The sequence below is a fragment of the Crotalus tigris genome, unplaced genomic scaffold (genome assembly GCF_016545835.1).
Source record: "Crotalus tigris isolate CLP2741 ecotype Arizona unplaced genomic scaffold, ASM1654583v1 scf7180000019802.547583, whole genome shotgun sequence".
Classification (NCBI taxonomy): domain Eukaryota; kingdom Metazoa; phylum Chordata; class Lepidosauria; order Squamata; family Viperidae; genus Crotalus; species Crotalus tigris.
Window position 1 is genome coordinate 120,421 of NW_024097717.1, and position 22,118 is coordinate 142,538.

Here is a 22,118-nt window from a genome sequence, read left to right on the forward strand (position 1 = left end):
AGAATTTTGATAGAGAAAATATACACAAGCTGCAAGTTAAGTGTAGAAATGGGTTTAACAAAGTTCATCTGGACAAAGTGAAAATGAATATTTTTAAACTTAACTTATGCTGTGCCATTGTTCTATCCACTGTGGCCCTACAAAATGGTAAGCACAGCCCCTGACTAACAAAACCTATTCATCCTCCCTAGAGAAGTATATATCATGCACATACAGTGATGACACAACTGCCTTGAGTCCCTAAAAGAGAACTGGAATGAAGGATTGGATGCAAGAAATGTCTTGTCCATGGAAGAGTAAATGAGTGACTAAGTAAGTGACTCGATGGACAAAAAAAAGAAAGGTCTGAATAATTAAAATGGATGAATGCAACAACCTAATGTATCTTTCCAGACTTAGTTGCTTTAATGACTTAATGAACTTTAATGAACTACCATTCTAATTTATATGGTCACCTATGATTATATTAGATTCCTATGAGTATTTCCATTGATAATAAAAATAATAATAACACTCAGCTCATAAAATCATCTTACTTTTCCTAATGCTAGCTTGGGGATTCTGGGAGTTGGCGTTCAGACATCTTAAAACTGCTAAGATTGAGAATTCTGCCTTACCTGAGGTTATGGTATTAACATTTCTTTGACCTCTCTTGTATAAACTGGTTGTAATCTAATTACTCAGTTGGTTTTTAATGGATGTTTTGTTATTAAAAATCATCTTTAGGACAGCTCTCTATTTACATCTTTCCACTTTTCACAATTAATATTATTTCCCTGACAAAGAAGACACATCCATTCTGTCTTTTTTACTGTTGTCATTGTTGAAACACTTCTAAGCAATCTGATCAGTTCAGGACAAAAAAAAAGATTTTTGCCTAAATCTAGTTCTCTGCTGAGAGGTTTATTATATTTAGACATCAAGAACTTGCAGAGAAAGTAAATAAACACTGATATTTAAAGCAAAGTAAAATGAAATATTAAATAATGGAATGGATTAATTTCTGTATTACATAGACTTCTGTTGCAAGCTGACTAGTTTAATTTTTTTTTCAAGCACGACATTGCACCAATGATGTAGTTATAAAAATAAAATTAAGATTAAATAAAATTAAAATTATATGCTTGAGAGTCTTTCTTAAGTAATAGTAATAATGTGTAACAAAACCAATGCTTAGATGCAAATTTACAAAACCAAACAAACCAAAACGGGGATGGTCTCTCTGATAAAAGCATAGGGTTATTACTTTGGAGCTATCAGACGGGAGGGAATAGATACAGAAAACTCTTCTTGCAATCACATATGATATGTTTATAAAGCAGTTGCTTGATAACCTCTATGAATTGATGCAAAATACTATCTAAGTTGAGAGTGGGAGGAATATAACAGATTTAAAGAATTGTATCTGAAACAGTGGTACTTACAGTGTTGGCAAGTTCTAGATAACTTCCTCCGACTGAATTGCTTAGATTGGTGGCCTGTGTAAGCAATCTTTGAAGGGCAACTTGTTGATTCATAGTATTCCCACCATATTCAAATGCCTTTTGTAAAGTTGAACAACTGTGCAAATCAGGGCTTTGAAGATCTCTAGCTCCAGAGTCGTATTCCCAACTCTCTCTAGCTCCAGAAAGGGCACCTGGATAGATAGAAAAAGATATTTATTTATAAGAAGTGATGCAATAATTCCATACAAATATCTTCTGATTTTTTATAGTCTTTTTGTACTGACTCCCCTTTGTCTCTACAAGCATAGAGCAACTAGACCAGGGATGGGGAACCTTGGCTCTTTTATGATTTGTGGACTTCAACTCCCAGAATTCCTGAACCAGCATGGCTGGCTCAGGAATTCTGAGAGTTGAAGTCCACAAGTCATAAAAGAGCCAAGGGTCCCCACCCCTGAACTAGACATTGATCTGAATGAAGAATACCTTCTCCCCTCTCTGATTTCTAAATGCAAGTGGCTAATACCCAGCTGTCCTTAGGAATAAAATTTTAAGCAGCTAATAGAAAGTTTCTGAGACACAGAAAGTAATATAGAACTGTGTTGTGCATATATTTATGTGTCTCTAAGCCTGCATAACATGTGGTCTGAGAGTACTTTTAAAACAGGTACTTTTGTTTGCATATGTATATTAGTTATGGTTGTGCTGCTATATTTGTTTAAGGGATGATGTGAGAATTGGATGAGTACTTTCCCTCTAAATGGGAAGGACAATTTTTTCTTCTTTGTAATAGCAGTACTAATGACATATTCTCTCAAAATCCCAAAAGTACGATATATATAATAGAAATGAAAACAATATGGAACCATCCTTGCCTTGAAAAGTAAGCTGTTACATCAGAGGGAAGTTCCTATGGAGAATTCATGACTTCAGGCTCCTTCCCGTTACATCTCCCAATAGATGTACCTGAGCTATTTAGGCTAGTTAGGTAGATTAGATGAAGGAAAAGTGTCCTCTAGATAACCATCCCAGAGTCATTGACAGCTTTAAAGGATGTGACCAACATCTTAAAGTGAACTCAGAAGTATACTGGCATCCAAAGCAGCTCCTGCATCAAAGGTAAGACATGGCAGTGTTAAGACTGACCAAAAAAAATATAGGCCACTACATTTTAGATCAGGGGTCTTCAAACTTGGCCCTTTTATGACTTGTGGACTTCAACTCCCAGAATTCCTCAGCTAGCATGCCTGGCTGAAGAATTCTGGGAGCTGAAGTCCACAAGTCAAGTTTGAAGACCCCTGTTTTAGATCAACTGAAATTTCCTGGTAGCCTTCAAAGGAAGCCCTATCTTGGGCAAATTACAATAATTCAAATTAGATATTATAATGGCTTATCTACACCCTTTATTTGATGAAGAATAGAACAGAATATAATTCTTTATTGACCAAGTGTGATTGGACAAGTGAGTTGTAACAATGACAGTTTAAGTCTTAAAATTAAGTTTCATGACTGTCCTCATTGTATCTCATCCCAGTTAAGGCTAAACTGCTATACCAGTTGAAGTTGAATAAAGGCCCTCCTAAACACAGTCTTGCAGAACTCTTGAAGAGCACAGAAGTCCAGGAGGACCGCCAGACTGAGAATCTACTCTTCTTGTGGGAACACAATCACTAGAAAAGAAATATATAATTCAGCTGTCAAATTAACATCCATTCTATTTCTCTTGGGTTGAATCTACTTCACCCCATCCAGGCACTAAGATTCTGACTTTTTCCAAGCAATAAGGAGGACATCTACCACATTCCACATTTGGCCTGGTATAAAGATATACAATAGATATCATCAGCATATTGCTGATACTTCACTTAAACCAATGGATGACCTCTCTCAGCAGCTTTATGAAAATATTGACTGGGATAGAGGAGAGAACTATTATTTAGCAACCCATAATAGAGTATCTCTGAGTTTCATCAATAATTAAACCTATCCAAAGCTGTGATTCATTTTAACTATGGTTTATTGACTAAACCAGTATGAGTTTATATATTAACCATCATGTTTGTTGACATAAAGTGTAAGGAATTTGTATATAACATGAAGAAATCATGGATATAAGACAATGTGGCCTAGCACAATATGGAAAACAGTCAATGATTTCCAGTACTTTCTCCAAATGACACTACTCATTGTATATATCTTCTACCTCACACCCTCTGAACCTATAATCTTTCTGCAACAAAATAATTCAGTGTTATTCATTAGATCAGACATTTTGCTTTGAATGTGGCCCAAATTCTCCTTCCTTCCTTCCTTCCTTCCCTCCCTCCCTCCCTCCCTCCCTCTCTCCTCTTAAAGTTTTCATATCTCCCCTGGGATATCTGCCTATATTTATATTTAGCCTATATCCATATCAGGAATCTGCATGGAAGCTCCTTTTATTTTGGCATGGTCCTTATTGAGTAAGAATGCTGAAATATGGTGAAGAAGAACTATTAAACTTTATTATCCTCAGCTGAAGAGACTCTCCAGAAATTGAATGATTCCAGCATTAACATAAGGAATGGAAACTTTTCTTCCTGGGAACAAAATTTGATTTAAACATTCTTTATGGATCAATGGCAGAGTATCCCAAGGGTGAACTCACATTTGGGTCTCTAGTGGAGTATCAACTGTAGATTGCATGTTAGTTACAGCACTTTTGCCCTCCATTGCAAAGATTTTAGTGTGTCCTTTCATTGAGACAGTGATCACCTATCAAGAGTAGGCTCTTCTGTTTTTGACTCAACTGGTTCAAGTCAATTATTATTTATGATTTAGCCTTTACTGACAAATATATTATTCCTATCTGAAGAAACAGACTGGTCTCAATTTTTGTTGCCTCCTTGGCTAGTTTTTTGAGACAGTCTATATGAACAAATGATTATTCCCTTGAAATAATATCAATCTACCAGAGAATCATTAGACTTTCTCAAAAACACAGTCCATTCAGGCCCCCTTTTACATTGATCAATGTAAACCCCATTTTGACACAATTTTAACAAATGGCATAGCACAACCAAAGGACAGGTAATTCTTCCCCACCAGAACACCTGTATTATAACAACTCCCCCTCATATGAAAAAATTTACTCACTAAAAAAGAACTGTAAGGACTTTTAAAAGAAAAAAACATAGTTATGCTTTTAAGCAGAGTTCCTCAACCTTTAGGGTACCAGGAACCGGTTACACGGAGAGAGGTTTTTCCATGGACCGGAGGGGACATGGTTTTGTGTGCTGCCTGCATCCTGCTTCCCTTGTTTGTGCGGACCGGTTGCTGGCATGCCGTGACCCGGTACCGGTCCACAGACCTGGGGTTGGGAACCCCTGTATTATATAACCAATTCCAGTTACATATTACACATACATCATTCACTATCTTAAAAATTAGTGAAAAATAAATCAATGCATGAATATTGAAATGTTGTACTCTAACATTTCTTAAACAGAATCAAGATCATTTTCAGCAGACTGGTCAGCATAGCAATGGATAGTGAGAATTATAGGTCAGAAACATCTGGAAGAGCAAGGTTTACAATTTTCCGTAATAATAGCTACAAAGCTTTGGTAATATGTTTTTAGAGACAGCTGAGCAGAAAAACATTCCAGTTTCCATATTTTGAGAAAGATTACTTGTCATTGCCATTAAGTAATCAATAGAAATACTATGCATTTAATTTGTTTTCTGGCTGCTCTAACCCACAGCTTTGTGACCAATATTTTCCATATAATTTTAGCAGCATAAGCTAATGAGCTCCATTGAGATACCCTGGCTATAGTTATCCTTGTATTCATAACATCTCAGATTATTTACACGTTTGCCTTTGAAGGCTGTTCAGAAATCGCAGTTATTGGGAATGTTCCTTTCTTTCACATTAAATTTCTTCTGGTTCTGATGCCTTCCCCTGAGTTATTTCATCTTCTGAAAATAATAAACAGGCCTATTCAAATGTTTCACATGAATTCATGGAAGTGCACAAAAAATGTCTATTTTGGAATGATAAAAACAACTATGTTGTTTTCCAGGCTTGCACAGCTGCTTTGGAAGTTATCCTAACTGTCTCTGCAGTAGAAATAGCTCCCAAAGCCGTTTTGTGAGTTTGGAAAAAGAGATGGTGCTTTAACTATTAGAGAGGAGATGCTTTGTATGTAGCTCCACATATTCCATGTCTTTTGAAGGGTTAAATTGTAATTAGACATACAGAGTCTCTTCATTATACCACTTCATCTCATGTTTCTAATTGATGTTCACTTTGGTTCTTTTTGTTGTTGTTTATGCCAGGTGATCATACTTTTATTCATCCAACCCTTTTAGTTATGTAAGTCAGATTTCAAGCAGATATTCTTTTCCAACTGTTTAGCTGTGATTTGCTTTATTATACTATTTTAATTTTCAAGCAACTCTCAGTTGACAAGCATTTACAGTATGTAACATATACAGTATATTGCTAAAATCTCATTACTCAAAATTAAAATATAGGACCCAGAAACCAATTACTGGATATTTTAATATAACATAGATGGAACACAAGCATGTTGTTGGAAAGTTTCATGCTGCATCTTCTCTACTCATAACTACCATAATACCCATTTAATTACATCAGCATCTGAACAATTAAAGAACAGCTGCAGCACATTGAGCTGAGACAGGAGTTAAAGGCCAAAATCTTTATTGAATTCTATGCATAATGGTTATTTCGCTCCATATAATGTTAATTACTTTCAACTACAGCTGCACTGATGCATCAATAAAATACAATTTACTCAAAATGTAGTCATTGAAAAGTATCAAACTGCTGAAAAAGAAACCAACACAATACAAAAGTAAAACTATGACCACTATCCTAGATTCTACAAGAAAGTATTAGCAACGCTGTCTTTATAGTTTCATTGAACCCACATTGTTTTACTGAAGATTGAACAATGCAATTGTTGAAAGAAATAAAATGTAGGTTTTCCCAATAACTTAACTACTGCATGAAATAGGAAAACTGTCTTAGATTCATTCGGAATATGGTAATGGAGGTATATGAGTAAATTCAAGTATCATCTTGAATTTACTTTAGCTATACTCTTGAGATAAGTACGATTTCTGCCAAGTTTGATAAGAAAATAATTTTTTTCAAATTATGAAAAATATTTTCATAAATATTATGAAGTTAAGGAAAATTAAAAAATATATTTTACCAGTAAATTGTTTAGCTCTTTCATTTCATCTGTTGTAAAAATACTGAAGAAAGTAAATTATTTGGTGCAAATAGATTATATAATGATAAAAGATGAGATAGATTGTTACCTACAGTTCAGTACTTTCCAGAAAGATAGAAAGTGTCCATTATCCTGGAAAAAAAGCCTAGAGTAAGTTGGAAGTTGGTAGCATTAGGGAGCACCAGGATGGCTTCTAATTAACTGATTTTTACTTATTAGTCATTTTTGCCATTGTAGCCATTATAGAAATGGTTAGGTATCACATTGCAGCAGTTCTGAAATACATTCCGAATACACCTACAAAATCAAAATGTTTTGGGATCTTTTCTGAAAAATGTAAGAAAGGGGGAAGCAGGTCTTCCTTCCTTCCTTCCTTCCTTCCTTCCTTCCTTCCTTCCTTCCTTCCTTCCTTCCTTCCTTCCTTCCTTCCTCTCTTTCTTTCCTTCTTTTTTTACACTGATTGAGGAGTATTAGCTACATCAGGGGTCTTCAAACTTGGCCCTTTTATGACTTGATGGCTACATCGATCATTTTGGTCTAGTTTGGTCTAGTAGTTAAGGTACCAGGCTAGAAACCTGAAGACTGTGAGTTTTAGTCCCGGTTAATGTAAAAGCCAGACTAAAAATATATAAGTAAATAATCAATCCTTTTTCTTCTCTCTGCCAGATTACACAGCTGGAACTGACTGATGGTGAAAAGCACATATCCCAAAATGCCCCAAAGGGAAAAGGATGAAAAAGCTTTGGATTCCCAATCTTCTCCACTTCTCCAATCTCTTTTTACCAACCTCTGATTAAACTTTTTTTAGTAAGAAAGAAAAACCAGAAGAAAATATTAATTTATCACTTATGAAATGTGACATGTCCCCAGTAAGATCTGATGCATACAGGAATCCTCCACTTTTATTTATACTCTATCCATCCATCCATCCATCCATCCATCCATCCATCCATCCATCCATCCATGGATAACAGTATGCCATATAGGATAACACAAAGGACAGCCAACAGAACCTTTGGAAGCAGAAAAGAACAAATACATAATACAAACAATAGCTGTGCTTACATATGCAAAACTTATTATTATGACTGGTTATCTCTGCTTTGCTTTGCTTTACCTGTCTTCTTTTTTTAATGTGTTCCCCCCCCCCCCCAAGTACACTGCTCAATCAAACTGACACGGGGCAGCATGGAAATCTCATTAATAAAAATAGAAACTAGGCAAAAACTGCTTGGTGTATTTTCATGGTGTATGTTAATGCCTCAAGCATTCAGCTATTTTTATAAAGCAATTGGTTATTTTATTAACTGGTCTTAAAAGGATAGATATAAAATGGAAAAAAATATAATTTACCATAATGTATAATATAAATTCCCCAAGTTGTCCTGCCAATTCTTCATACATTAAATGAGCAATGTCAAAACCGTGATGTTTTTAATAGAACTTAAACAGACATTTCATTTATGTGATGGATTTTTTAAATAAGAAATGAGAAATTCATTAGAAAACATGATGGCTAGCTTTTATATAGGACTAGCAGTGTTTCTCAACCTTGACAATTTTAAGACATGTGGACTTCAACTCCCAGAATTCCACAGCCAGCAATGCTGGCTGTGGAATTCTGGAAGTTAAAGTCCACATGCCTTAAAATTGTCAAGGTTGAGAAACACTGGTAAGGGAAATGGAACTACATGATATTACGTAGGGAATATACTTTTCTCCTCCCTGCTCTACTGTTTTGAGATATAACCTAGGCAAGAAACATGCAGTCCTATAGATGTTCTTCAGTTCAAATCTCCCAGCATTTTTCACACTAACCATGGTAGCTACAAAGGTTTGGAAGTTCTATTTCAGCAACTTTTGAAAATTCACAGCATAACATAACATATTTATATATACTAAAAATGCAATACTGATAGCCACTTCACATTTTTTACAAATGCACAATTTTTGCAATCTATATGTTATTAACAAGCTACGGGTTGCAAAGTGCTTTCAACTTATATCAATAGTTTAAAAGAATATAACAGGCTACGTTATATAAAAGAATACACACAGGCTATGTAGGAAGGTAAAAAGTATGATTTTCATACAAAGTAGAAATGAAATGGCCTCAAGTTATCAAATAGAAGATAACAGACTAGGAAAAAAATCTAATTTCAGAGTCAGCAACATCGTATCTTTTAGAACTAATACTTCTACTACAAACTTCTTGAAGCCACTTTGGAAGGAGACCCTATAAGCCAGGCATGTCAAACTCACGACATCACATGACATCGTGTGACGTATTGGAGCTTTTTTCCCATTGCCAGCAATGGGGTGGGCGCGGTTTTGGGATGATGCGTCCGGCCCATGGGCTGGCAGTTTGACACCCCTGCTTTAAGCAATCAATGCAACCTCTTCCTTTCCTTTGTTGACTTTCCCCACTAGGAAAGCATTAAAGCACACCTGATCTTCCATCACAAAGGAAAACACTCTCAGCACATGAGTATGGGTGTGCATTGGAAGGAGATTCTTACTGTGTAGGAGACCAGAAGTATTAGGAGAAATTGTAGGCAGAAATGTGGAGCAGTTGCCAGGATAAAATGTAGCATAATAGGCACCTGTGAAGGAGAATTGGGGATAGACTCCAGCAAACCAATATCAGAATTCTTGAAAGAGAAAAGGGAGGCGGGCAGTATCTCTGTTCCAGCACAGATGGTGACAGTCTACACCAGCCAGTTGCTATTAAAGACACCTCTCTTTTTTGCCTCCCCCAAAGACTATGCAAAGCCAATGTTTCAGCACCACTGGCAAGAAGATGGCTAAATAGCAGCTAAAAACTTTGCAACAAGAAGAAAAAAGAACTGTTTTAGTATTCTTAGTATTCTAAGGATTCTTAGATAGCACATACAGCAGCCATAGAGATCAGTATAGGAATTGTATAGTGTAGATATAGGTTTAAAGGTAGGTATTAAGTGACAAGAAATAAGAGCTTTTTTTTGTAACAGCAGCCACACAGGAAAGATAAAGATATTATCCTTACTCGTGATGTCTATCTAAAAGACCCCCCTCATATTATATAAATAAAAAATAGTATTTTACAAATTAAAGGACAGGCTTCAAGTATAATATCTATTTGGAAGGCCACTTCTAGGCCATGCCTATACTCAGATGTTTTCTTTAAAAAACCCTGAAAAGTTGCAGCTCACTACTTTGGAAAAGTATCTAGCCCATCTATCACACAAGATATTTGCTAAATATTTTCAAATTGATAATTATGATCTTAAATGACATGTTTATAAATGCTCCAAAGTACTGCACACAAAAGTGAACAAACATCATTAAATACAGAAGAAAGTTTGAATAGCTTTGCATAGGATTGCACTTTTGTACAGAACTGCTGTCTTGAACAGGAGACAGGATCATACTGGAAGACCAGAAATAGTTGTAGGGTGGAACTTCAATATACCTTCTGGCCAAGGAATGATTTAAGATTGTGATGATCTCTATCGGAGTTACTTTAGGAGAGTGCTTATAACATGCTTTCAAAACTCCAGTTATGCCTAGTGATTTCTAATATAATATGCCTGCAGAAGACAGATTCTTAGGAACATGCAAAATAGTATTTTCTTTTCAGAGTTTTTAGTTTTAATAATTTAGGTTTTAAACATATTTATTGTAATTTACAACCCTGAGTTAGTTTGAACTGAGGTATAATTTAAAAGCAATCAGCACAGCTTGCAATAATATAGCTAATATTACAAGTATCGTGGTAGCTATTTCATACTGTATAGAACCAGATTTCAAAATATTTGATATCTATCAATCTTTTAAAAGAAATTAAATACATAAATATTGTACTTACAACTTACTTCCTAGTTGTATTGGATTTTAAGGTAATAGGTATAATTAAACCATACTGACCTAAACTGTTATTGCTGCTGGTTGGCCATGAAGCTATTCTATCCCTTAAAGTTTTCTTTTTACACGAGTCATCCAATTTCACAGAAAGCTCCACTTCTTCCTTCCTGATTTCTCCTACAAGTTGCATACGACATCGTGTGAAATCTTGAAAGGAAATTTTTCCATGTTCATCCGCACCAAGCTGATGCATGATCTCAATCACAGATTCTTCCATGTTCAGTTGGCGACACACCATCAGCAAATCATTCCTAAAGAAAGAAAAAATAAAACCCAAAATGAATGTAATTTAATAAAAAAATACCAATATGTCCACAGATATTTAAAATATAATAAAGTTACTGAAGGCTATTTTTTTTCTTAGTAAGAGAACTTAGAGATAACCAATTTAATCAGAGGAATAATGTCTGATTAAAAAAACAAATTTATATGCTCCAATATTTTTGCTAAAATCAGGATTCTGCCTATCCTATCTCATTTTTATTAAAAAGATTTGATGCTTTTTCAGATAAGAAGAAATGATACCATCTCTGAATTTATATGAGGGAAGAAGAATAGGGTGGTACAAAAGACAAAAATATTTTCTGAATCTTAAATTTTCCTTAATACATTCTGGATTCAAAACGTATATACTTCTCCCACATCCTCATCCCAGTTTACTAGCTGCAAAAGAGAATGCTCTATGACGATATTGGCAAATAACACCACAAATATTTCTCTATAATATATGTGCATTTTTATTTCTTTTAAAGTAGGCTGCAAAGTACTTGAAATACATTTCATGCATCCCCATACAAAAACGCTTTAAAAATATTCAGGACATGACTTCCGGTTTGCCATCGCAGCCACCACAGACACTGGAAGGCGAGCTCTGTCTTCCACGTTTGGTTTCGTTCCTCTGGGGGACCCTGGAAAGGGTCGAAAGTCACCCTGTAGGGACTACGAGCAAGGTGGGGACCCTCACTTGATCGCAGGAGGGCGGCAGCCCTTCCGCTCGATCAGGGCAGCCCTCCAAACCAGCAAAGAAAAGACCAGCCATAGCAATATGGCTTGTCACTAAGTTGCAGACAGCCAAAGTCAAATTTATCAGCAAGCACTTCTAAAGCAACGCGGATGAAACTGGGTGAGATCCGATCTTCTCTTTAAATTCTAAGTATTTTCTTTTCCTGTAAAAGCTGCCCAAAGTATCTTTTCCCCCTGTGAGGAGAGAAGGAAGGGAATTTCTACCCCACTCTGAGAATAGCAGCAACTGACTACCCAGGGGAGTTAAAGCACTAAAATAACAATTTTAATCTAATTGGATTCATATGTTTCTGAAACTTGGGGACCAAAAGTTTTCTTATTTTTACTGGAGACTTTTGTTTTTAATCTAAAAAAAAGAAATAAAACTGGAAAAAGGATTATAAAAGTTTTGGACTTAAAAAACTTTAAACAGCATTGGTGACATCTTGTGGCGAAGTTTGGTATTACAACTTGTTATTGCCTAAAAGAGACTTGGCTTGAAGCCCAGACTTCAGACAAAACTCTTTCGACCTTGACAGATACCATCTGTGAGAAACTCAACTGTAAAGAGAACTTTTGGGCAGCATAACTGGCCTGCTTGAACTATGAATGTAAATCTTTACTGACTTTCAGAGCTATATGTGGGGAATTGCTTTCCTATTTTTTTATCTGAGGAACATTGGTTATTATAGGAGATGATGAAATACCTTGGACTATAAAATCTTACTTGACAAACGACTTCTACTATAAAGACTACCTATAAACATGTGAAATAGAGGTCCCATACCTAGTTATAAAATTATTTTAACGTCTGATTTTAAAGTCCTCAACTTAACACATTATTAAGAGAATATGGATGAAGACCAGGAAAAGATCCTTTCCACGTTGAAAGCAATACATGGAACCATTATTTCAGCCTGTGACAAAATAAAATGCAACATAAAAGAACAAAATGCCAGCTTAGATATACAAACCCAAATTTTGATTACAACCAAAGAACTAACAATGCAGAAGATAACAGAAGTGGAACAATCAAATATTAAGACGGAGGACTCAATTGACCAACAAATACAGTTAATGGAAAATCCAGAAAAGGGAGTGACAACACTGAAAATGGAAAAGACTTTCTATATAAAGCAGAAGAAATTTGAGGAGAAAGAAGAACAGACTGAATGGAAGATAAACATATCAAGACAATCATGGGGAATGGAATAATAGGGAGATGATCTAACAGGCTAGTTAGCCCTTCCAAAAAAATGGCAACTAAATGGTCTCTCTTATTTCAATTAATATATATAATAATAGAGGGAGATCTATTTGATGATTCCACTGACATGGAAGACTAGTTGGCAAAGGAAGAAAGCCAGAATAAGACTGAAGAAAATTGGAGTTTTGATTTATTAGAGGGGATTTTATATTACTAATTAGAGGGGTAAAGGGAGAAGTTGAGATAAGGGGAATTTTGGTCATTAAATTTAAAATATTACAAAATTAGTTGAAAATAAGGATTTTATTTGTTTAATATTTAAAAATTAGATCCAAAAGAAAAAAAATGAATATGTTTGATTTATTGATTAACTCAGACAATATATATAATGGTTTTGATTTATTAAAGGGGATACTGTATTATTAATTAGATGATTTAATATGGTGGGAAATAGATAATTTTTTAAAAATAGAACAAGACTATACTCAAATAGATGTGTATTTTGAATATTAGATTCTGTTATGAATTGAGATAAGGGAAACTTTGGTTACCTAAAGCCTAGAAATTATAAATATCAAATATTAAATTTGAATATTGGTGGGAAACTAAAAATTAGTGAAAAATCAAGAACAGGACATGATTGTCTGTAAAGATTGAATGTAAAAGTAATTAAGATATAAATATGCTAAAAATTTATTGATAAATGTAATAATGGTATTTTTACTTAGTGGATATAACAAGAACTGTATTAGCTTAAATACGAGACAGTAGATATTAAGGGAAAAAGAGAGGAAATATTTGATGTTGTAACTTGAGATTTGTATTAAAGATTTTTGTATGTTATTGAACTATTGATTAACCCAGCCACCACGTTACTTTTTAAATACCTAAATGTAAAATTAGAAAATTAATAAAATATTATTTTTAAAAAAGTATTCAGGACACAAATAAAATGAAAAGTTATGAATATTTAAGGACACAGAGATTTCAAGTTTAACATCAAACTTTTCCTTCTGAAATATTAGGATTCTATTTTTTTTCTATTATTTCCTGCGCATGTTCCACACTTTTTTGTGAATTGAGTCTAATGTAACTTATTCTATAACTAGTTTTTAAATGTTGCATAGTAATATTGTTCAATGCCTTTCATATTGGAAAAATAGGTAATAAAATTGTCCATGATTGGTAAAAAAAAAAAAATCCCTGCAATGCTGGCTACTAGTAATATTTTGAAACATTTATATGAAGCAATTAATATACTAGCTTCTGATGTTTGTTCCAAGTATTCCTTTTCATCATTGCCTGCCTACTTTAGCCATTTATATTTGAATCTGAACAGAAGGAAAAGACTGGAAAAAAATGGTGACTGCTGTAATTCCTCTCTTTTGTCATTGATCACTCAGAGCAAGTAAACTATTAACACTAGTGATAAGAACTATCAAGAGTAGTGAAACAGGCTGCAGACAACCTTTTGGCATGCATATTAGCATAAGCCCAATAACACTGTTGTGATACCTTTCTACAGTATATTGCCAGAGCTGGATTAAAATTCAATCTTATGTTTCACAGAAGAACAAGAAGGAGATTTGGATGACTGGGAACTACAGTATAATTATTACAGATGTGCACAGAAATGGAAGAAACTTTCACAATAAAGGAATGGATTGTGAAGGTATTAGAATTGGCAGAAATTATAAAACTGACCTGCTTGGTCAGGAACAAAATAATAAGTATTTTAAGTACAATAAGACTGATAAGGTATTATGGCATTTCTGCTGAACATGAAAAAAAAAAGGAAATAATGATTTATAGATTTGATGAATTGAATACTTTATTTGGCCAAGTGTGATTAGACACACAAGGAGGGTCTAGGGCAACTCGGCACAGCCAGCTCACTGCTGCCAGCGTGCCTCTGCCAACTCACCATCACCAAGAAGCTGCAGGACAACTCCTTATGGCCAACTCATCACGGGGATAACTCACTGTGGGTGGCTGGAGAAAGAGCTGGGTGCGTGAACATGAGGGTTTGCAAAGAGCAGAGCGGTGGCAGCAGCTGGGAGCTTCCCATTATCACACCACCCACCATTGCCATCACTCTTGTGCCAAGCTCCAGGACAGCCCCACCGCCACCATCCCCAGCCTCCAGTCCAGAGGTGGTGGCAGTAGCTTGGGGTGTGAAAATGGGAGGCCCCTGGCCACCACTACCACTCTGCGTTCTGTCCACCGGCTTGCTTGCCCACCTGGCTCTCCCGTGAGCCACCTACAGTGAGTTATCTTCATGGCAAGTTGGCTGTGTGGAGTTGTCCTGCAGTGACTTGGCAGTGGTGAGTTGGCAAAGGCAACTTGGCAGTGATGAGCTGGCAGCGCCATGTTGTCCCATTTTGTACAAGGAATTTATCTCCAGTGCAGAAGTTCTCAGATATATGCAAAACAACAGAATAATGACAGTCATAATAACCTTTTTCATATTTTTTATATTTATTAATTTATGTAAATATTCTTAATGTAAAAATACTATATATAATTTTAATATAAAGTCTATCTATCTACCTACCTACCTACCAACCTACCTACCTACGTTTTAAACTTTTAAGAAGACAACAGTACCATAACACTGAATACACAGTGCTATTCACATAAATAATTCCATATATGAAGTAGCATATTTGTATTGGCAAGTTTGAAATAGTCTTTTTTTTTTAGCAATAGGACAAGAAAGAAGACTCTCAAGTAATATGTTTGAAGCTTTGTAGCTATCCTGTTTGTAAAATAATTTTCATGCTTTTCCTCCTATTATCTTTTTTATTATTCTGCTTATAAGCCTTGAGTTTGTCTTGATCCTTTATAGCTACTACATTAATTTATACTTTTTAAAATTAATTTAAATTTATATTTTAATTTAAAATTATTTTTAATAATTTAGCATAATAAAATGAAATAATATTAAATTAAAATTAATCTCTTATGAAACCAGGGTGAAAGTTGCTTGATAATTGGTTGCCCAGTACATTAGCTATGATGCCTTCTGAGAAACAATACTTAAATTCAACGCTGCCTTGATCTTGCATTTCTCTGTTATATTTTGAATCAAATAATGAATCCAATACTGACCTCAAAAGTAAGAACTGGCTCACGTTTAGCTTAATTTTCTGTCCCTCAAGAAACCGCATCTCAACATGTTTGAGCACCCTGGCTTTGTTGACAAAATTACTGCTATAATTTGGCTTCTATTGATCCATGTTCGAACTGGAACTCCAGTGGAAATTCATATATCATTAAATCAAATCAAATCTATATTCACTTACCCAACTACTTTTATGTTCAAGACTATTGGCAATCTTCTTTTGAATGGTGTATTCAAATAACTCATTCATTTTCAAAGCTGAACTGTTAAAGATTTTATGTCAAAATTTTGATTTCTAGAAAATTCCCAGAAACTGGGTAAGAGCCTCCTCTGTGGTATGAATTACAGTGTGCATTAACAGCAGAAATTACTTATATTTTATGTGTCAGTTTTTCAGTATACAAAGAGTCCTATTGTCTAGACTGGTCACTCTGGCTTGTGTGAAGATGTAGTCGTTAAATAGAATGATGCCCAGGCTTTATTGTATTTCTAGCCCTATTTAGAGATATTGATAAAAAGCAAATGTCCATCTATTTTTTTTTTTACCCTATTTCTTAGGCAACTTATTTCTTAGATTTGTACAAAGGTTCTGTCATTGCTAGCCATCTTGCCTAAAATATCCAATTACATGGTTTTATTTTGCTTTCTGCCACACTTGGCAGAAAAGAGAAAATAAAGGCTTGCCTATACTTTTTCCATTTTTTATAACTTCTGTTCTCATTTGTACTAATTTAAACTTGTTAGGAAAGCTTCTCAGAGAAAAAGCTTGGCATTTGGCCCACTATGAAAAGAACTCTTTGAACTTATAAAATGGAAGCAATCCAAAATAGAGTTTCATTATATTTCAAAGACATTCTACATAAGGATGTTCAATGGCATACTGTTATCAGTATTAAATAGTCCAAAAGATTGATTCTTGAATGTCCTTTTGTATATTTGCCAAATGTTATAGAGAACTTCAAGGATTATGTTTAAGCTTGGGGGAGGATGGAAAACAGTTCATAGGTCCAGCAGCCTTAATATGTGGGAGACCAAGAAAGAAGATGTAACTTCATCAACCTTCCCCAGCATTTCTCAAGTTTCAGCAATACCTTCTAAATCTCATTTATCGTCTGCAGTAAGAAATGTGGTTCTTAAAAAATGTCATCCATATACTATGCATTTGTATAAAGTCATTGAAACCCTTGTGTCACGTAACTTGATCTGTTCTTTTCTGTGTTTATGTATTCCTCACTAGAAGTCTCTGTATTCTCCACATACCCTTCAACCCCATTTCAGTTCTTAGCATTGAACAATTTTGCAGATCTTGTTCTCCTACATCATTTAATTTGATCTCCTGTAGATCAGTATCTCCCAAAACCATTCTTCCCAATTTTTAACAGGTGCAGCCAATTTCTTGCCAGGGATCTCTCATCTCAGAAATACTTTCCTACCTCTATCATGGGGCCTTTATTTTAAGATCTATACTTTTGTGGAATGAGACTTCTGTCTTTATTCCTCTCTGAACCCATTTGGAAAACACATTTGGCATCCTGAAAGATATTAGGATCTAGTTTCTTAATCAAGATATTTGTTTCCGGTTTGAAAACTGCTAGTTTGCAATTTGATCCCAAATTACATATAAAATTCATGTTATGATATAACTCAAATATAAAAATAATGGGTAAGAATTTTTACAAGGGAATATTTTAAATTAGTTGGTTTTTATGGTTGTTTTTAAGATTTTCAGAGATTTTCATTTACATATGACTTGCCCACAATATACATGTGACAAAATATACAACTGCAACATGTATAGGTAGTCCTCAATTTATGACCACAATTGGGCCCAAAATTTATGTTGCTAAGTGAGACAATCGTTAAGTGAGTTTTGACCAATTTTATAACCTTTCTTGCCACAGCTGTTAAGTGAATCACTGCAGTTGTTAAGTTAGTAACATGGTTGCAAAGTGCATCTGGTTTTCCTGTTGTCTTTGCTTGTCAGAAGACTGCAAATGGTGATCACATGACCCTGGGATACTGCAACTGTCATAAATATGAGTCAGTTCCCAAAAGTCTGAATTCTGACCATGTGAAGGCTGCAACAGTCATAAGTGTGAAAAACGGTCATAAATCCCTTTTTTCAGTGCCCCTGTAACTTTGAATGGTCACTAAATGAGTAAGTTGAGGATTACCTCAACTAAACAATGTATTAATTAAACAATGTTCCCAGATTCCTCCAAGGTATCTGAAATTTTAGCTTCTTTAAGAGATACCACATATTAAAAGAAATCAACAATTTAATTTTACAAGAAATTGAAAAGTGAAACTTAAATTATATATTTGGTGGAAAAAATAATTGAAATATTCAAGTTTGGAAAATGAAAGGGGGTGGGTATCAAAAAACATAACTTAACTTCTTGATTCACTTCTTGAGTTCATTTTTCAACATTTTTTCTCTTCTGTTTCTGAAATGGCTTTATGATTTAAAAATGAGAAATGCCGCAATAGATTTCCATGTGGTTAAAGGATTTAATTAATTCTACATTGACAATAAAGTGATTTTATATGGATTTTTTTCCTTTTTATTACGTTTTATTTTAATCATCATCATTGAATGTGGATTCTTTTCTTACTATAAAATCACTACTATAGGTTTTTTGTGAGTGTTTTTTTTAATTACACTATTAATCATTACATGCACACACATACATATCTGAAAGACCATTACTCTATTATGGCTCCCTCAGATGAAATTCCAGCCTTACCTGTCATCCACTGCATGAAAAACATTCTCCAACTGGTATGCACAATACTTGGGTTCTTTTTTTATTCTTTACAACACTAGGTGGAAACAAAGAGATCCTTTTCTATCCCTTCCTTGCCATTAAGTTGTCATTTTTATTTGTGTAGTCAAAATGCAGCAACTGAGTAAGTGATCTTGAAAAGCTAGTCAAAGCTTATGAAATTGAAGCAAGATTACCTCTTTCTCAAAGTTGTAAAATATTTGCTGCAATTATTGTCAAGCTTTTGGCATTGCCTCAACCTGAATGCAAGATTCTCACAGAACCTTTGTTAACCAGATTTATTGTTACAGCAATTTCAGCAACTGGATAAATTACCCATACAGAACTAATTCATCCCCTGAAATATCATAGGGTAGAGAGTAACACCATTTCTTCTTAACAACATTTGTGTTAAGTGTGATCAAAATGCAGTCCTCTTTGCGAATAATGAAAAACCTTGCAGTTGTTTATTTACCAAACCATCTCTATTTTATTAATCTACGAATACCCTGTAGTCGGAGAAACAACTAACCTATTTTATTAGCTACCTTTTACTAAAATAAGAAAGATAATGAGAAACAAGTCTGAAAAATTTATTATTGCTCCATGTTGCAACATGATGCTGCCATGTATGTGCAAATACACATTTCGTATATGAAGTGATATATGTACTATTAATGTAAACAAGAATCCACAGTATACACAGAAAAGTCAAGATAAAACATTGTTGTGAATTATCATTCTAAAAGAACAAAAGAAAGAAGTATAACACATAACTGAATTATTGTCATTCTAGTTCTTATCAATATAATTAACAACCTATAGTTTTTTTTAAAAAAAGGAGTTAGTATGCAAATTCATAATTATATATAAAGCTCTACATAAAAATCTGAAAAAACAATTTTAGTAAACTTTGAAAGCAATTATGAAGAAAAACATGCAAAACACCAACACAGCAATGCTGATATGATAATCACATCTTAAAATATAAAACTGCTTTATAAAATGTTAAGAACTTTATATTTTGTAGACAAGGCCACTTATATTAGCATTATAGGAAATTAACATGCATTGCTGGTCCAGCAAAAAAACAATTATATCCTGCAGACGTTTTTTCAGGTTTTTTTTTCCTAATCCATTTAACACTGTATTTGATCATTTTATTTTAATCATGAAAATATAAAACAAGTCGGAGAAAATGTAAATTTTGCCTTCCTTCCAATTACCTTCTCCCAGTATGTCTAATTTTAACGCCACTAATGTCACAGTTAAGAACTTACTTACCAACTTCTGTTTTTTTGAATAGATTCCCACCAAGATTACACTTGGAATCAGATCACTTTTAAACTTTAAAAAAAACACTAAAACATTTCTTTTCTATAGGCTCCTCTAAAATTTCTTTATAGTAAATTCTTGCTGAACTTTGATTATATAGGGCGGGGGTTTCCAACCCCTTGGCACGGTTAGGAACCAGGCTGCACAGCTGGAGACAAGTGAGTGAAGCTTCATCTATATTTGCAGCTGCTCCCCAGTGCTAGGCATCACCACCTCAGTTCCACCTCAGATCATCAGGCATTAGATTCTCATAGGAGTGCGACCCCCCTCCCGCGTGGAAAAATTGTCTTACATGAAACTGGTCCCTGGTGCTAAAAATATTGGAGACTGCTGATATAGGGATACCGATATTATTATATGTCATAGCTTGTCAGCTCAATTTATATTAGTTAGAATCATTATAATGAACAAGTGTTATAATTGTTGTTCTATAGTATCTGTTCTATGCTTAGTTGTAATAATAAATTATGAATATAATAAATTCTTATTCATCATTTTTTTAAAATCTACTTTAGCAGCTGCTACATTCTCTGACATGTAAGTTTGTCATTGAAGACTATCCAATTCTAAAATGCTCTACATGCAAAAGCTAGCTCGCATATTAATGGCCACCAGGGCATCCACCTGAGGCCAAAGAAAAGAGTTTAAGATAGATTAACAGGATCACCATCTTCCTCACTCGCCTCTCTTTCTGGCAAAGGTAGGCTAGGAGAAGAGCACAAGGAATAAGTAAAAAGAGAGAAAGAATCCTATTGCTCAAAATTTCATATGTGCCTTTAAAAATTAGTGGGAGCTGAGAAGAATGGAGAGGCTAGAAAGCATACATATACATGGAGTCCATGGGTTGTGTTCCTAGAGTTTAGAAGCTAATCATTAGAGATTTGGGATTATCTTTCTATATTTTTGCAGGAAACAATCTTTGAAACTGTGTCATATTTAATCCAAATTCCCTTTTTCTGAAATTATTAAAAATATTAACTCTCACTCCCAATAGGACAAATATAAAATATCATTTAAATAGGCATGGATATAAAAATATATTGAACTATTTAGAGTTTTAATTACACCTAATTTTTCTTATTTTATGCTCAAAACTGCAAGTTATTTTGACAACAGTTATTCAAATGTTCATTGTATTATAAGGAAATATTTTAAAGCATTAGTTCATTAGTTGAATTTTAAATTACACCCTTTACCGCCAAATGCAATTCCTTTTTAATATCAATAAGCAATTTTTTAAATCACATTTTAAAATGTCACCCTAACTATTCATAGTATGAAAATTAACTATTCTCTCTGGAGGTGCCTTTTCTCTCCATATGTAGTTTTTATTACCCAGCTAGTATTCAAAGAGTTTTCAATTTAATGTACCACAAAGGCTTTTCACAGCTGAGACACCTTATAACTTCATTAAGTATGCAAATAGCTTGTCTCCATACAGCAAATTAAATTGCATACAATAGGAAAGCACTTGGTTTAGAACAAGAATAAACACCAATTCTCCATAAAACTCATGTTTGTGAATGCTTTTAAGCCAAGAAACAACTTCATTCGCAAATGCACATGTGGAAAGAAGAGTACAAAATGCCTGCAAAATAGAAAATATGTTTAAGATTTAATATCCAGAATATAAAGGGTAAATTTCACACTTATAAGAAAATATATTCCTCACTAATTTGAATTTATATTTGCTTTCTTTTTAAAGCAGAGGAAGACATGTCTGAAAACTTGTATTTGGAAACAAGATAGTCAAAATAGGCTGGAGAGATCAGAGTTGACAGTATATATATTTATGGCACCTTCCCAGACATTCTATCCTGTGTTGCTGCAGATCCATATAAGAGGTTCCATACCCAAGTAAATAGCTAGTATCTGAAATGTGCTTCATTTGTAAGCTATTGTGCAAGAAGATTTAATGAACCTAAACTGTTTCATGACCAGTTAAAAAGGAAATGGCAATCATACTGATATAAGCAAGACAAGGGCTTGTACGTAGAAGTATGAGAAGAAATTATCATTTCTGAACAATGTGTTTACGGCAGGGAGGAAGACACACACACACACACACACACACACACACACAGAGAGAGAGAGAGA

The 22,118-nt window shown here is 34.3% G+C and overlaps 1 protein-coding gene across 2 annotated transcripts in view; it reads right to left on the reverse strand.

The window, feature by feature from the left end:
* Positions 1-1,004: 1,004 nt before the first annotated feature.
* Positions 1,005-22,118, reverse strand: part of LOC120317736 (putative calmodulin-like protein 6) — a 28,421-nt gene continuing 7,307 nt past the window's right edge. The window contains exons 2-3 of one of the 2 annotated variants that reach the window (XM_039364573.1): positions 10,592-10,839; positions 1,005-1,636 (exon numbers count right to left, since the gene is read on the reverse strand). In XM_039364573.1, the coding sequence (XP_039220507.1) occupies positions 1,392-1,636; positions 10,592-10,839 (493 nt within the window). In that variant the 3' untranslated portion in view covers positions 1,005-1,391. Of the gene's footprint in view, positions 1,637-2,327; positions 2,551-10,591; positions 10,840-22,118 lie in introns of those variants that run through there. The other variant, XM_039364574.1, reaches the window with a different exon arrangement.